The sequence below is a fragment of the Nymphalis io genome, chromosome 26 (assembly GCF_905147045.1).
Source record: "Nymphalis io chromosome 26, ilAglIoxx1.1, whole genome shotgun sequence".
Lineage (NCBI taxonomy): Eukaryota > Metazoa > Arthropoda > Insecta > Lepidoptera > Nymphalidae > Nymphalis > Nymphalis io.
In genome coordinates this window covers 3,554,993-3,569,394 of record NC_065913.1, presented here as the reverse complement: position 1 = coordinate 3,569,394, position 14,402 = coordinate 3,554,993, and the positions used below count along the sequence as shown (strand labels likewise).

At 35.4% G+C, this 14,402-nt stretch overlaps 1 protein-coding gene across 2 annotated transcripts in view; it reads right to left on the bottom strand.

Annotated features, from left to right (window-relative positions):
- Positions 1 to 1,570: 1,570 nt before the first annotated feature.
- The window catches only part of LOC126778454 (calpain-A), an 80,433-nt gene continuing 67,601 nt past the window's right edge, over positions 1,571 to 14,402 (bottom strand). For both annotated transcript variants that reach the window (XM_050502008.1, XM_050502014.1), the window contains 2 exons: positions 2,856 to 2,977; positions 1,571 to 1,656 (listed from right to left, as the gene is read on the bottom strand). In XM_050502008.1, the coding sequence (XP_050357965.1) occupies positions 1,572 to 1,656; positions 2,856 to 2,977 (207 nt within the window). In that variant the 3' untranslated portion in view covers position 1,571. The remainder of the gene's footprint in view (positions 1,657 to 2,855; positions 2,978 to 14,402) is intronic.

The following is a 14,402-nucleotide window of genomic DNA, read 5'->3' as shown; positions in this document are numbered from 1 at the left end:
CTTACGGCTTTTGTAACTTGCGAAGGCAATAATATATAACAAAGACGAAGATTGTAAAATGCACATAAAGACCGGCTGTCATCAATTTTGATTGCTTCTTCTTACAGCCAGTCAGTGATAAAAATAACGATTTTTTACGTTAATATCTAAATAACTGTTTGAGGTGTGTTTGAAACAATTGGAGCACATATGTATCTCGCAAGTCTCAATATATAAGCCAATGAGTAAATGAGTCTCAATATTTGACATGCTTATGTAAAATTGTTTTTGAGTTATGAGGGGGTCAAAAGTGGCTCCAAATTGTTCGTGTAATATTATACACGGTGCTGCTTGCCAGTTCTCCAATACCGTTAGCTTGTACTTGACTTGACACGGTACTGCTTGTTTAGATAAAATACGCATGGTCCAGCCCGCACTGGATAATCGAAAAATAACAATTTTTGAGCGAAAGAGTAATTTCTGGAAAATAATTAGTAAAAGGATTATAATAATAATTAATAACTTTATTCACCAAAAAGAAACAAAGACAAAAAAAAATTAAGGTACAAAACCATAAAAAAAGAGAACAATATCATATTTGATAATTTGGTAAAAAGGTCGTAGTCTCAGCTAGGCTGCTTTTCAGTCTACGCCTTGTACATATTAAACAATAATATACACCAGATGAACTAAATATTACATTTTTATTCAGACCTCATATTGGACTTAAAAATACAATTAAAAAATAAAAAAAAAACATATAAAAAAAACTTCAAATTCTAGTCAATCTAACTAATTCTTAGTAGCTATCCTAATTTTGGAAGTTAGTTACTCCCGTGCCTTAAAAAATCAGGTTACGTTGTCATTTCCACCGGAAGACGCAGAATGGGCAGGCCCCCTAAAAGGTGTACCGATGGTATTGTAAAAGCCGCGGGAAGCCGTTGGATGCATGTAGCACAAGCCCGGCCATCGCGGATAAACTTGAAAGGCGAACCATTAAAGATTTCTGAAAAATTCAACGGTACTAATTTTAGTTACAGCACTATTGTAATGTTTTAGTAGATTTTTAAAGACAGTATATTAGATAAATATTAAGCCGTTGTGAAAAGAATATCACGTTTGATACCTCAAACGTCAGTTATTTAATAAGCTGCCAACACAAATAATCTTTATTTTTCATGATAAAAGTAAGGTGACACTTGGTAAGTGGTCACCACTGCCCATAGATACTAACGCTGTAAGAAATGTTAACTATACCTTACATCGTCAATACGTCGACAACCGTGGGAACTACGATGTTATGTCCCTCGTGCCCGTAGTTACACTGGCTCAGTGCTCACTCACTTTTCAATTTGGAAAACAACAATAATAAGTACTGCTGTTTGGTGGCAAAATATTTGATGAGTGGATGGTGCAAAGCTCTACAACCTAATAAATATTAACATATTTTCACATATTGCACAAACTAAAATCGCATACCGTTACTTTCTAGCATGAAATATAAAAAATATATTATATATGTATTATGTATATAAGAAATTGATTAGAAGTGGACAAAATGTTTTATGAGAAATTAATTTATTTATATTACCTTAATCTGTCTCACCGACCATGGTTTTGAGTCGCACAACGCACATTATGAACTCGTCGAACTGTATTTCATCGCTTGAGCTGTATCTGTCCATATATATGGTGTTTATTCAAAAACCATACCAAGAGTTTAAAAAAAAAACAGATTGTCATAGAAATTGTATCTTTCAATATTATTGAAAGTATTTCAATACTGGGAACAAGTATAAACTGAATACAATCGACGACAAACCATATCTACGTAATAAAAAACAAAGTCACTTCGCCGCGTCTGTTTGTCGGCTTAAATCACCGCGATAAACTCAAAAACTACCGGACGGATTTTGATACGGTTTTCACAAATGAAGTGATTCATGTATGTTTATTAATGTTTTATTTCGTTGAAATATAACGACGGATGTTGAAGATGTCGGAAAATGTCATGCCGACGTGGAGTTTTGTGGCGTGCACTACGTAAGCCTGTATTGGCTACCGAAATTAGTCGGTAGGACAAGTCATGGACCACTCCATGCCTTGTCGAATTATTAATGTTTATTTTTATACGACATTGAACTGGTTTTTAAGAGTTTGTTAAATTGTGTACTAAACACATATTCAAAAGTTCAAATTGTATTAGTAGAACATTCGGTATAATATTTACGAACATAAAAATATAATCGTCGAATTGATGACCATTTCTGCTTTTGGGATTCGATTAAAAACTATATTATAATATATAAGGTATAAATATTTGTCAAAAACATTAGCACAGAAAAGTTCAAAATTATTAATTTATTTAACATAATAAAAAAAAATCGATTCCATTGAATAAGAACAGGGTCATTTGTATTATGCGACTAAAATAAAGTATATTACGCATCGTTCTTACACTGACAATGCGGCCATTAAAATTTGCCGTATTATACTTGGACCGGTGAGTGAAATTTTGAGACAAATTAAATCAAAATCACATATTGTGTTGTATATTAAGTAATAAAAACAACAAAAACAAATACCGATTACCGAAAATACGATATCCCATCTTTTTTTAACGTTCTTGACGTCATATTTTTACAATTTTTCAACGAACACTTCGGCATTTTTAACGAGCGTGCAGTGTCGCGGGCGACGCGAGACTATTTGATTAAGCGCACAATTTTGAATTGTGCGCTTATTTTATGCGGACAATTTTGAGAAGCTGAGTGTGTATCTAGGGTTTTTTTTTATATATCAATGCCATACATTGTATTTACGCGGCTTGGCACACTAAATAGTACATTCAGTGTGACTGTCAGTACGTGTGTTACCTGTGTGCGAGCACGTTGAGCACGTGCGCGTTGACCGTGTACCCGGCCGAGTGCAGCGCGTCGCGCAAGTGCTGCTGCGGGACGGCGCCGCGACCCTCGCTGTCGTACAGCCGGAACACCGCCTGGACACCACATACCACCCGTATTACATCATTACTTTCGTTATACGAAAACTTATTGAGTAGTCACCGAAGATTTACTTACTAGCTATAACGTAGCTAGATTGATCCTGTTATCATAAGACAATAAAGATCCTTTTTAATTATTTTCTTACCCGCCATTGCCTCACATCAATCCACAGAGATTTAAACTCTTCGAAGCCAAGACCGCCGGAGTTGTCCTCATCCAGCATCGCTATCATGCTCTTGCAGGCATCCTCGGAGAAACCTTCATTTCGCAGTTCTGAAATATTCAATACATGTTGTGTCTTCAAAATAATGATACAATAAGATCATGAAATTACAAAGGTAATTATGTTAATTAATTTGACATTCGCTATTTATACAGTGTAATGACTGTAGATTCTCATACAGGATATTAACTATTAAACTTTAAATAGTTAATTTATATGTAATCCGTATAGAAGAGTAACTACTGAGTTTTGCCAGTTTCGTCTCATTTAGATTTACATTTCGAACCAGTGGTATACACTAAATTTAATGTGTTTTTTCTTAGTGATATTAATTAAATCACATATAATAAAAATAAAAAGACATAATCACATAACGAGAACGTAATTTAACCAACTGCGCAGCAAATATTTCAGAGAAAAAGGCCCAATTCCCTATTCCAATGGATCTGCAATTCGACAAGACCTGACAGTGTTCAAGCTCCGGATAGTTTTACGAGCTTTCCGAGGGACGAGAGTGTAAATACTGCATAATTCCAAACTCTTGGCTGCTACTGAGAATTTCGGGATTTAAAAATTTAACTGACCCGACCTAGCAGGTAAATTTTAATCTGCAGTCTTGATTTTTGGATCTGTAGTCTTATATGCTAGGAACTAGAGTAATAAACCAGTTGAAAGTAAAATAAAAACATCCATGTATTGTAATGTAAGTCAATTTCAATATAAATTGTCGATATAAATAATGTCAATACATTAGGTATAATTGAAGTTCTCCTCTATGTGTCAACCGTATTTCTTTTGTTTTTTTTGTTAGCTACTGGCAACCTGACGTGGTATTAATAAAATATTTTTTTTGTTTCTATTTGAATAAATGATAGGATACTACATATCCGAGAAGAATAGGAGAAACAGGAACAGCTGATACCTTGCAGCTGCGGCTGGTTGAGATGAACCTGCTCCTGTTGCAACGGCTCTTGTTGTATCAGCTCCTGAAGCTTGTCGATACCGATTCTCTCGTATATGCCAGTGCATAGAGTACACAGGAGCTGCTTTAAACAGCTCTGCTCATGGCGGTCCCCTCCCCAATCATTGACTCTTTCACGCATGGCTAGTTCTGTATTTATTAATATACAGTTAGCACGGCAATCGAGGAATGATGTCGGGGGGTGATTAACGTCATAGTATATAACAATCGTAAAAAGGAGAAAGGGTTAGTGTTGCAAACTAATCTAATCAGACTCTGAAACAAACCAAGGTATACATAGTACTCCTGTCCGAGTCATTGCGGGATACAAAATGAGTGCAATATGCAGATCTGTGTAGTTATAAATAGGAAATTTTCCGTATAACCGTTTCTATGATTGAAACAGGCAAAGGAAGTTTACAAAATTATAGAAATCCAACAGTCGAACAATAATGTACACTATAATATGTCCCGCGCAATTGGTTATTATTTATTGGTTAAAAAGATCGCCGGCGCAGAAATTCGTCAGGTCAGTTAAAATCATGATCTGTATTTAAAGTAGAAGCATTACTCTTGCTTAATGATTGTCAGAAATTTGCTACCGGTTTGAAAAGACATACGAGCCGGAAAAAGAAGCGGCGAAAGACTCAGCAGTATTCTTCAGTTTGCAGGTCGAAAACCTTAGTATATACCAAAATAATATTCAGCTAAAATAATATCATTTCCATTTTACAGTTAAATTCTCTTTTATCTGGATTTTTGATAATTCAAATGGGGATAGCTTCTATTTTGTCTGTATCAGAAGGATTCATATAATGTGTTTACAGTTTACACATTATGAGTATTAGTTTGGAACGAATTCCACCTGATACCGGTGTGTTTGTGTTGGTACGGTACTCACCCTCCCTCATAGCATAGTCCAGAATCTCCTTTAACTCTTGCCAGTCAACCTCCCCATCTGAGCCAGCCAAGCGGTTGAAGAAGTCGTGAATTGGGTCCGTGGGTTGAGGGTTTGGTGTTATTTCTTTTATCTGGACGACCAATTATTTTTATATTTAGTTTTTAATTTCCTTTTTTTCTCTACAGTTTTATCCGTGCCTTGTTTGCTTTTTGAATTTGAATTATATATATTGATATCGCTTTACTACATTATTATTATCAACAAAATCAATAATATATTTTATATATTCATATAAACGTTTGTCACTTTGGAATAGGTACATTCGTGAATTCCGCCACAAATGTTAATGCTAAGGATTTGACTAAATTCAGCTAGTAAAATTCTGGACTGCGTCAGGCGGGACAAGAGTAGAAAATGACTCGTAAAGGACTTATAAATATATGACATAGATGCACACGATTGATTGAATGACATAGCAACTCCTCTAAGAGCCTGTGAATGTCCCACTGCTGGGCTAAAGGCCTCCTCTCCTCTTTTTGAGGAGAAGGTTTGGAGCTTATTCCACCACGCTGCTCCAATGCGGGTTGGTAGAATTCACATGTGGCAGAATTTCAGTGAAATTAGACACATGCAGGTTTCCTCACGATGTTTTCCTTCACCGTAAAGCACGAGATGAATTATAATCACAAATTAAGCACATGAAAATTCAGTGGTGCTTGCCCGGGTTTGAACCCACGATCATCGGTTAAGATTCACGCGTTCTTACCACAGGGCCATCTCGGCTTAGCAACTACGTCATCTAATTTATACGAGGGACTTATCACTTAAGTTCTCAAGGTTGGCCATTTGCCAGTCTGATTAAAAAATATATTATTGTATTGATTTTGTATTTATTTATGAATAAAATATTTAATTTAAAACATAATATGTATGTCACCTTAACATGATAGAATCATTAGTTTATAATTTATCTAAAATTTGCCCGTTGTATTAAAAACAATATGTGCCGTTCAATATTTGACGGCATAAAATCTAGCTAGATTTATAACAGAGTAACGGTTCTTATAATTATCCGGCAACACATGTCTAAATGTCAATATTTATTATTTCGTTTGTATTTCGACTCACCCTGTCGTCAACACCGCTCATATAGACTTCTTCATCATTTTTACTGAAAAAAAAAAACATAAGTATATAACATTTTTACATTTAAAAAAAAGTAAATATTTATGTATAACATTGTGGAATTTTCAAATTATTTAAATACAAAGAGAGAATAGATACGATTATAGTAAGGTACGAACTTGCGATTTATTTTTTTAGTAGAAAATATGTTGTAAGTAATAATAATAATAATAATGTCCTCCAGACCGATTTCGGCCACGGCGGCCAATGTTAAGAGAGATTAGCCAACTGCGCAGGAGATATTATAGTGCACGAGTGTGTGCGCAAACACAGGTGCACTCTCTATTCCCTAACTCTCATAATCCGATGGGACGGCAATCCGACACGACCGGAAAGAATTCAGGCCCAGGACCAACGGCTTTACGTGCTTTCCGAGGCACGGGAGTGTACACACTTCCAACTTCCAGACTCCGATCTGCTACTGAGAATTTTCTGACAGAAAATCCCAATAACTTTTTACTGGCCCGACCTGGGAATTGAACCCAGGACCTCCGGGTCTGCGGCCTTATATCAAGCCACTAGACCAACGAGGCAGTTAATGTTGTAATTATATAGCAGTGCAATTGTGCAAATTGTAACAACAGATTAAATATTAATTTTATAAAATATACATACGCCATGATATTGCTCTTCTCAGAGAACACACGCAGGAGGAATTCTCCTTCTTCATTGGGCTCGAAGGTTGAGGGCACGATCACATATGAGCCGGGCTCGAACTTGAAACTGGAATGTGATTATGAATATATTACAAAACGTTAAACGAACTGGCGGTAGGGCTTTGTGCTCGTCTGGGTAGGTACCACCCACTCATCAGATATTCTACCGCAAAACAGCAGTACTTGATATTGTTGTGTTCCGGTTTGAAGGGTGAGTGAGCCAGTGTAATTACAGGCACAAGGGACATAAAATCTTAGTTCCCAAGGTTGGTGGCGCATTGGATATGTAAGCGATGGTTGAAATTTCTTACAATGCCCATGTCTAAGGGCGTTGGTGACCGCTTGTCATCAGGTGGCCCATATGCTCGTCCGCCTTCCTATTCTATAAAAAAAAAACGAAATTATTTGTCAATGATTAATATCATAATTGTATTTACTTTATCTAAATTTGTAAAAAAATCATACAATTTTATAAAAAAGGATTTATTTAACAGCCAGTAAACGTCCCTCTGTTGGGCTAAGGCCTCCTCACCAATGCGGGTTGATCGCGCTTTTCTTATGTAGTAAACACACGTCACTATCTTAAAAAAACGATTAGTTTTGATTGACGTTCATTTTTCACCGAAACACTAGTATCATAATCATAATGTCTGTCATCTTGATACATTTAATCAACTATCCACCATCCGTATTGTAAGTAATAGGCCAATATCGTAAGATATTGGCCTATTACTTTTCCCTTTTTATTAGAATAATCCAATATTTTACTTAATGAATTAATACTTCAATTATTTAAAGAAGTCATATTGTCTTATTTATCTCTATTTATAAATAGGAGGTCACTAATGATTACTTGCAAATAAATGACTTTATAATAAATTAATAATTATTACCGAGCGCTGACTTCTCTTTGATTAATAAATCCTTTAGTACGTCCCACGGAAGCTCTGTAGTTGATGGAGTGACACTGTAAGGGCTTCTGAACATCTCCATGATCAGGGAGACGGTAAGCTGCAAATCCTATGTAGAGACAGTCTAGGCCTTGGTGACGTTGTGAACGGCGGTTCTTCTGCATGAGGGCTACGATGATCTGAAAGAATATGATATGGACTTCGAAAAGCTTTGTAGTACAAGTAGAAGTAACCGTCTCATAGATGTACAAATGTTTTGATGTACTTTTTATTTACCGTCGAATGTGCTTCGACATGAACATTTAGTGGTACCCCTTAGTGGGTAAGTCCCGGGTAGGTGGTAAGGTCCGGGTTTAGCTCGCAATTTCTAAAGCTGATGAATACTTAATTTGGGCTAAAATGACGTCATACCAATAATCAAATTTTCCCGATTTTCTCATAACGATACATAAACATAATCATGTATTTGCATGAAATGTATGGTAAATAAATTTAATTATAATATCTAATTTACATTGTATGTTAAATAAAAAATGCATGGGACCATCAGGGGACCATCTGAATATAATAAAGTTATTAATTTTCAATTACAAAAAATGCGTCTTATATGGTGGCGAAGTCTCATCGAACGGATCTTTGGAAGAATTGTAATGAAATTTTGTTCACGTTATAAAAAGTATACATTACTCGACAAATATTTAAATGCACGGGGTTAGAGTAAAAGTAGTCGTAAGAAATATCAAAATTTGATGTGGTATAAATTTGTAGACTAAGAAGTTAGTCAGTTAGTACGTAAATACGTAAGGTATCAACATCACTCACGGTACATTTATTCTCTTCATCATCTTCATCAGGGTCTTTTAGGGTGACGGTGTAATGTGGGTTCTTCCAGAATGTATCAAGGTAATTTCCACAACCACCGGCTGATATATCTGGAAAAGGAAATGTGGGTAATAATTTTCGTGTACATTGTATGCAGTTAATATGTAAAAATATAAATGGTAGGGTCTGTCTGCCTGAAACGCTAAACCTATCTGACGAATGACTTTGTAAGATACGTGTCTATGAGATATACATACCTATGTATATGTGTGTTTAAGAATTAGTTAAAGTATATTACAAAATACCCAAAAAATATAAATATAATTTTAAATTTATTTTGTGTATTCTATTTATTTATTTTATCCAACAAGATACTTCCTAATTTATCATAAAGAGTTGATGCTTCTAAATGTAATATTAAAATTAAATAATACAGGTATTATATATATAAAGTATCGGAAGGGGCGCGAAATCTTGCGTTTATGTGTGACTGTGGAATATAGGGCCTAGTGCGGTGAAATTCAAGAGGCAGCAAAAGTTGGTCGGGTTTTCCTCACAAAGCATCTAGCAGAAGAAAATACCCATAAAGAGATTTTTGCTTTAATTTAATTCATAAACATCGTTCAAGTTTTCGTGTTTTACTAAGATTCTTCAATAAGCCTAGGGCACTAGAGCCTCAAACTCGCCTCACGTTGAGGCGAGTTTGAGGCGAAGCAACAACGGCCCAAACGATTATTTATAGGCTTAACGTAACTCAACGTATACTGCATACCACGGAAGCAAAACGTACCTTTAACCCATTCTCCCTCAAAGACAGACATCTCCCATTTTTTTGTACAGCCTTCAAAACAATCCTCAAGGTGAAAGGAATCCGGATTCAGGTTACATATTTCAACACTGTAATTTAATTTGGGTTATAAGAGAAATAGGTTTTTGCAACATTTGAAATAAATATTCTAGTCTTCAATATATTCAATATATATATATTCAGATAATGTAAAATTGTTTTTATGTATTTATTTAGTTATTAATTTGTATTTAATTGAAACAAACAGTACATAATAAATTTTATAAATATCAAATATTAACAAATCATTACCATTATGTATAAAATAAATACAACATAGTTTATATATTTTTATAAAGTAAAAGTTTAATGACAATTTTTATACCTAAATAATTAAGTATTTATTCAAACCTATCGAAATGACTGACGACGTCCTTGTAAGACATCCAGAACTCGCCGTCATCATCAAATGTCAAACCCAATTCCTTCTTTTCTGACTCTGGTATGAATCGCCATTCCGGGGACCTAGGGATGGAGAGAGAAATAGGTGTTCCTTTAGTAAACAATGTATTTAGTTATTAAATGTTTTTGTCTTCAAACATTGGGGTAAAGGTAACGTAATAAGTTCACGAAGGTTGCCAAATGTTGCCTATCTCAGACGAAATTGTCGATCAGCTTTCGGAAAGAAAAGCGTTGGCAAAAAAAGGCATAGCTTAGAAATAACATCCAGTAATGGACCGGGAAAGCCAACGTTGCAGAACTTTTTCGTTTGTCTATAGATCATTATATAGCAAGATGACAGCCAACCTTTAATAGTAGAGAGGCACAAGAAGAAGAAGAAATGAGTCTCTCTTTGTATATATATTGACATAGCTTGTCACCCATTTGTCGTTTTAGGCGCCGTTCTACTCAGGAATTTTGCTGGTGCTCTATATATATTGGTGTAGATAATACAGTCGCTCGGTACTCACTTGTCGCTCCATGCGCCGTTCCACTCGGCCTCGTTTCCCCAGGGGTTCCGCAGGCGCAGCAGCGGTATCTTGCCGGCGCGGCCGGGTGTCTCTATGTCGACGTACTTGACGCACGTCACGGAGTAGGCATGGCCGCGGATGAGGCCGGCCGGTGTCTCTGCCTCCAGCACATTGGGGTCTGCCTGTAACATCCGACATGAGTATTAGGAATATGTCAAATCTATAAAAAGTACTAAAAATTGTCTACGACCTTGAGTTCGAATTTGAGTTTTACAATACCAAAAAATTATTGTCAGACAGTCTTAGGTTTGCCAACAAGATACGAATATTATTAATGATTAATCAATTCATTAATTTAAATTAAAAATGAATGGAATGAAGTGTTTCAAAGGCTGAGATGTCTACATTCACCGACATCTAGATGAAGGTCTGAATTAGCGAGATTCTAATGCAATTTTAAAATTAATATTTAGGTTTACATATTTACAAAATAGGTATTACCTTAATGCTGCAACCTAGGAGCGAGTTCCTCTCATATGCCTTTAACAGTATGGTAAAGAAGTTGACAGGCAGTTCCGTCATTTGATACGTCTCAGTGATGCCCCCGGTGAAGTCCACCATGGCTTCGCATGTTGAACCACCTTTTAGCGCCTCGTAGGAACCATGTAATCTGAAAATACAATAAAAAAACAAAACACAACGTGACAAAAATCCATAGTTTACTGGCATTGCAATCCTAATAGTTAGAAATGTGTGCCGTAGGTAGTACACTAAAGAAAAGGCTTAATAAATCGCTCATACGATATAGAGCAATTTACGGGGGACACAGAAAATCAGTTCTTCAGACTTCAGTAGTAAATTGAGTTATTATCTCTTTTAGGGGCATTCCACTGCCGTTTGTCAATCTTTTATTGCACATAATTGATTTTTAATCGATTTTTATATAACCACTGCAATGTCATTTTAAAGGTAATATATGTACAGAAGTGTAATTTCTCAAAGTAAATATCTTTTTTTTCTCTCAATTAATAAACGATTATTGAAAATTGTGCGGTCAGATGACCCCCCCGACAGTAACGAAATTCTTTGCGATATTTTTTCAACTCAAAACGTTAATGTTGATTTTATTGATTGCTATATTTTGTCACACCAAAAATCGGAGTCAGCACCTTTATTTAACACTTGAGTTTTTTTTAATTAAAAAATGTTTAGTAAGGATTTAACATTTTAGGAAAATAGAAATTAATTTAAAAAATAAAAACATTTATATGATATTTACATGTGTACAGAATTGAGGTTATGTCGTTGACCGTACACAATGATTACTGTTAAATCTTATAATTCGCACATTCACACACATACACATACAACCGTATAAAATAGAAAGACAGTAAGAAAGAGAAAGAAAGGAAAGGTCGCTTGGAGCAGGCATAACGCTTTTTCGTTACTTGATTATTTCTGCCAGTTCTACTGTAAGTCGCGTAAAAGAACTTCGTTCCAAAAATAATGTAAAAAAAATGTATATTTCTCACTTAGCATAAGCTTTCTCCAGCAAAGCACTCCAGAATTCATTCCTATCGGAGGAATGCAGATAAACGAGTTTCCCTCTATAAGTGGGGAGACGATCATCTATGACGACGTCCACCCAACGACCGTACTGCCAGATACTGCGAATTAAAGTATTAGAGTTATTAGTGATTACTCAATTAAACAAGCAGATTACCTTCTACCTCAACCACTTCTATGGTGGTGGGGAAACAAACCTTTAGCAAAAGGATATGCAATTAGAGTTAGCGTCTTCCAGACGTATAGCAGGAAGTTTGTGGAAATCCTTTTCAATCAGTTTCCATAATATAAGTGTTTACACAAAACATATAATGCAAATACATTATGGAAATTAATCACTGTTTATGGTTGTTATATTGTAAAATTGATTATGTAAATCTAAGGTTTATTTATCTTTATTCCTTTTTTGATTGTAATAGCTAATGAGAGGTTTTATTAAAGACAGCAGAAGTCAAGTTGCGAGGCAAAACCGAATAAATATCGCAAGTATGTGAAAGGTTTCTTACTATAAAATACTCATAATAACTAACCGGAAATGAAAAATTCCAGCATAATCCTCACCAAAACTTTGGTCATTTGGTACTACTTGGTAGAATAACCTGAAACAATAATTTATATTTTATTTTTCAACTTTATGTAATACTAGCTTCCGCCCACGGCTTCGCTCATGGATAAGAGGTAGGTGTTAGATATGTATTAAATCATGGGTATAAGCTCTCTCTGTCCATCCTCATTTAAGTTAAAAAATACAATTTCTATGACATTTTAATTTCAATATTAATAATATTCTTTAACAAACTATAGACCTTATTCTATTCTCCGTGCGTGGTAGTTGTTTTTTCAATCAACTACTAACGATAACCAACATCAATGAAGCTGATTACCATGGACAATAGCATTTTTTTTTCTCGCTGAAAAAGACGTTTACTCGTTTCCCCCATACGAAGGCGGGTATGTGGGACTGACCGGTGCCGAGTCCGCCGGAATACCCACAAAAATACTGGCGGTACACCTCTGTCTGTTTGAGGGATCACTTGCACATGCTACCGTGACGGCCCGACGGTTGGCCCACCTATATGGCATCCATTTCTAGGGGGTTCCCGGACACAGTGAATCCACCTAGCCCCAGCGGCGCTTATAGTGGGAGGAGAAAGAGCGCATAGTTCCGATGCCTCCTCCACGGTCTTCTTCGGCGGATCGAATCAGTGGAGGCACTTTCCTCACGCTGCCAATACGGGGCCTCCTGCGACTTGACGCTTACAGAAAGACAGTCCATGGTATTTGGCCACGTCAATAGAAACTATTTCTTACGTCGTCAATACGCCAACGCCATGACTGTGACTCACTAACCATTCAACCCGCAACAAAAAATAGATTTTTGGCGTTAGTAAAGAAGAATATCAGACATACTTTCGCAAAGTCTGCAGCTTTTTTTTCGTATATTTTTTTAGTTTTAACACGATAACAACAAGAGTATAGACTAACCTTTTATGCAACGTGAGATTGGTTAACGCGGCCAGCAGCCAGCAGTCGCCGATAGCTCCTTGCTTCACGTCGAAGCGACTGTAGCCCTTCACAAATAGTTTTGGATTTTTGCATATTTCCTGGTTATAAAAACAATAAAAATATATTTTATTTTGTTAATCTTTGCCTAAAATGTCTTGTGGTTGATGTAATAAAAAGGCAATTGGGTATTGATATACATATGTATTGTAATATTATAATTTACAGTATTTATTTATTGCGACGACGTTACAGTGCTAAGTTTGAATGGCGACTTGCGACAAAATAATTTACTAATCTACTATGTAGCATATTGAATATCGCTTTGTTTCTAGGTGCAAATATGGACAATGATATTTGCTTATATTAATAAAATATGTAATATGAAGACACAGATCTTTTCTTTTAAAATTTCACTAGACCAATATTTGATCTTATATGCATATTAAATTTACCGAGTACCGAGTACATGACGTTTTCGGAAGGAATTTAATGATTAATTTAGTACTTTTGCTTAGGACTTCGAGTTAATACATAAAAACAATTATTCAAAATTAAGACTTAATTAGACAAAAGGAACATTATTTCAAACTACGACAAATACATGTATTTGTCATAAGTAGTATTTTTACCAACCTTTAATAATTGGGTAAGCAACTGATCTCTAAATAATAATCTTAAAGTGACAAACGAAGAGACCCGACATTGATCGTAATCAAGAGTTTCGTTATTATCGGATGTACCGAAACTCTAAATAGAAAACTTTATAACGATATATGTATCAAGGGTGCTTTTGAAATAAGAAGACAACGGTAAAGAGTAACGAATTATATGTCATATTGTTATTATTAGTCTTTGTTATTCAACTATATACTTTTCCACTTACAACTTTTATCACTTGAGTAGATCAGTTGGTAGAGCTTTGTGCAAGC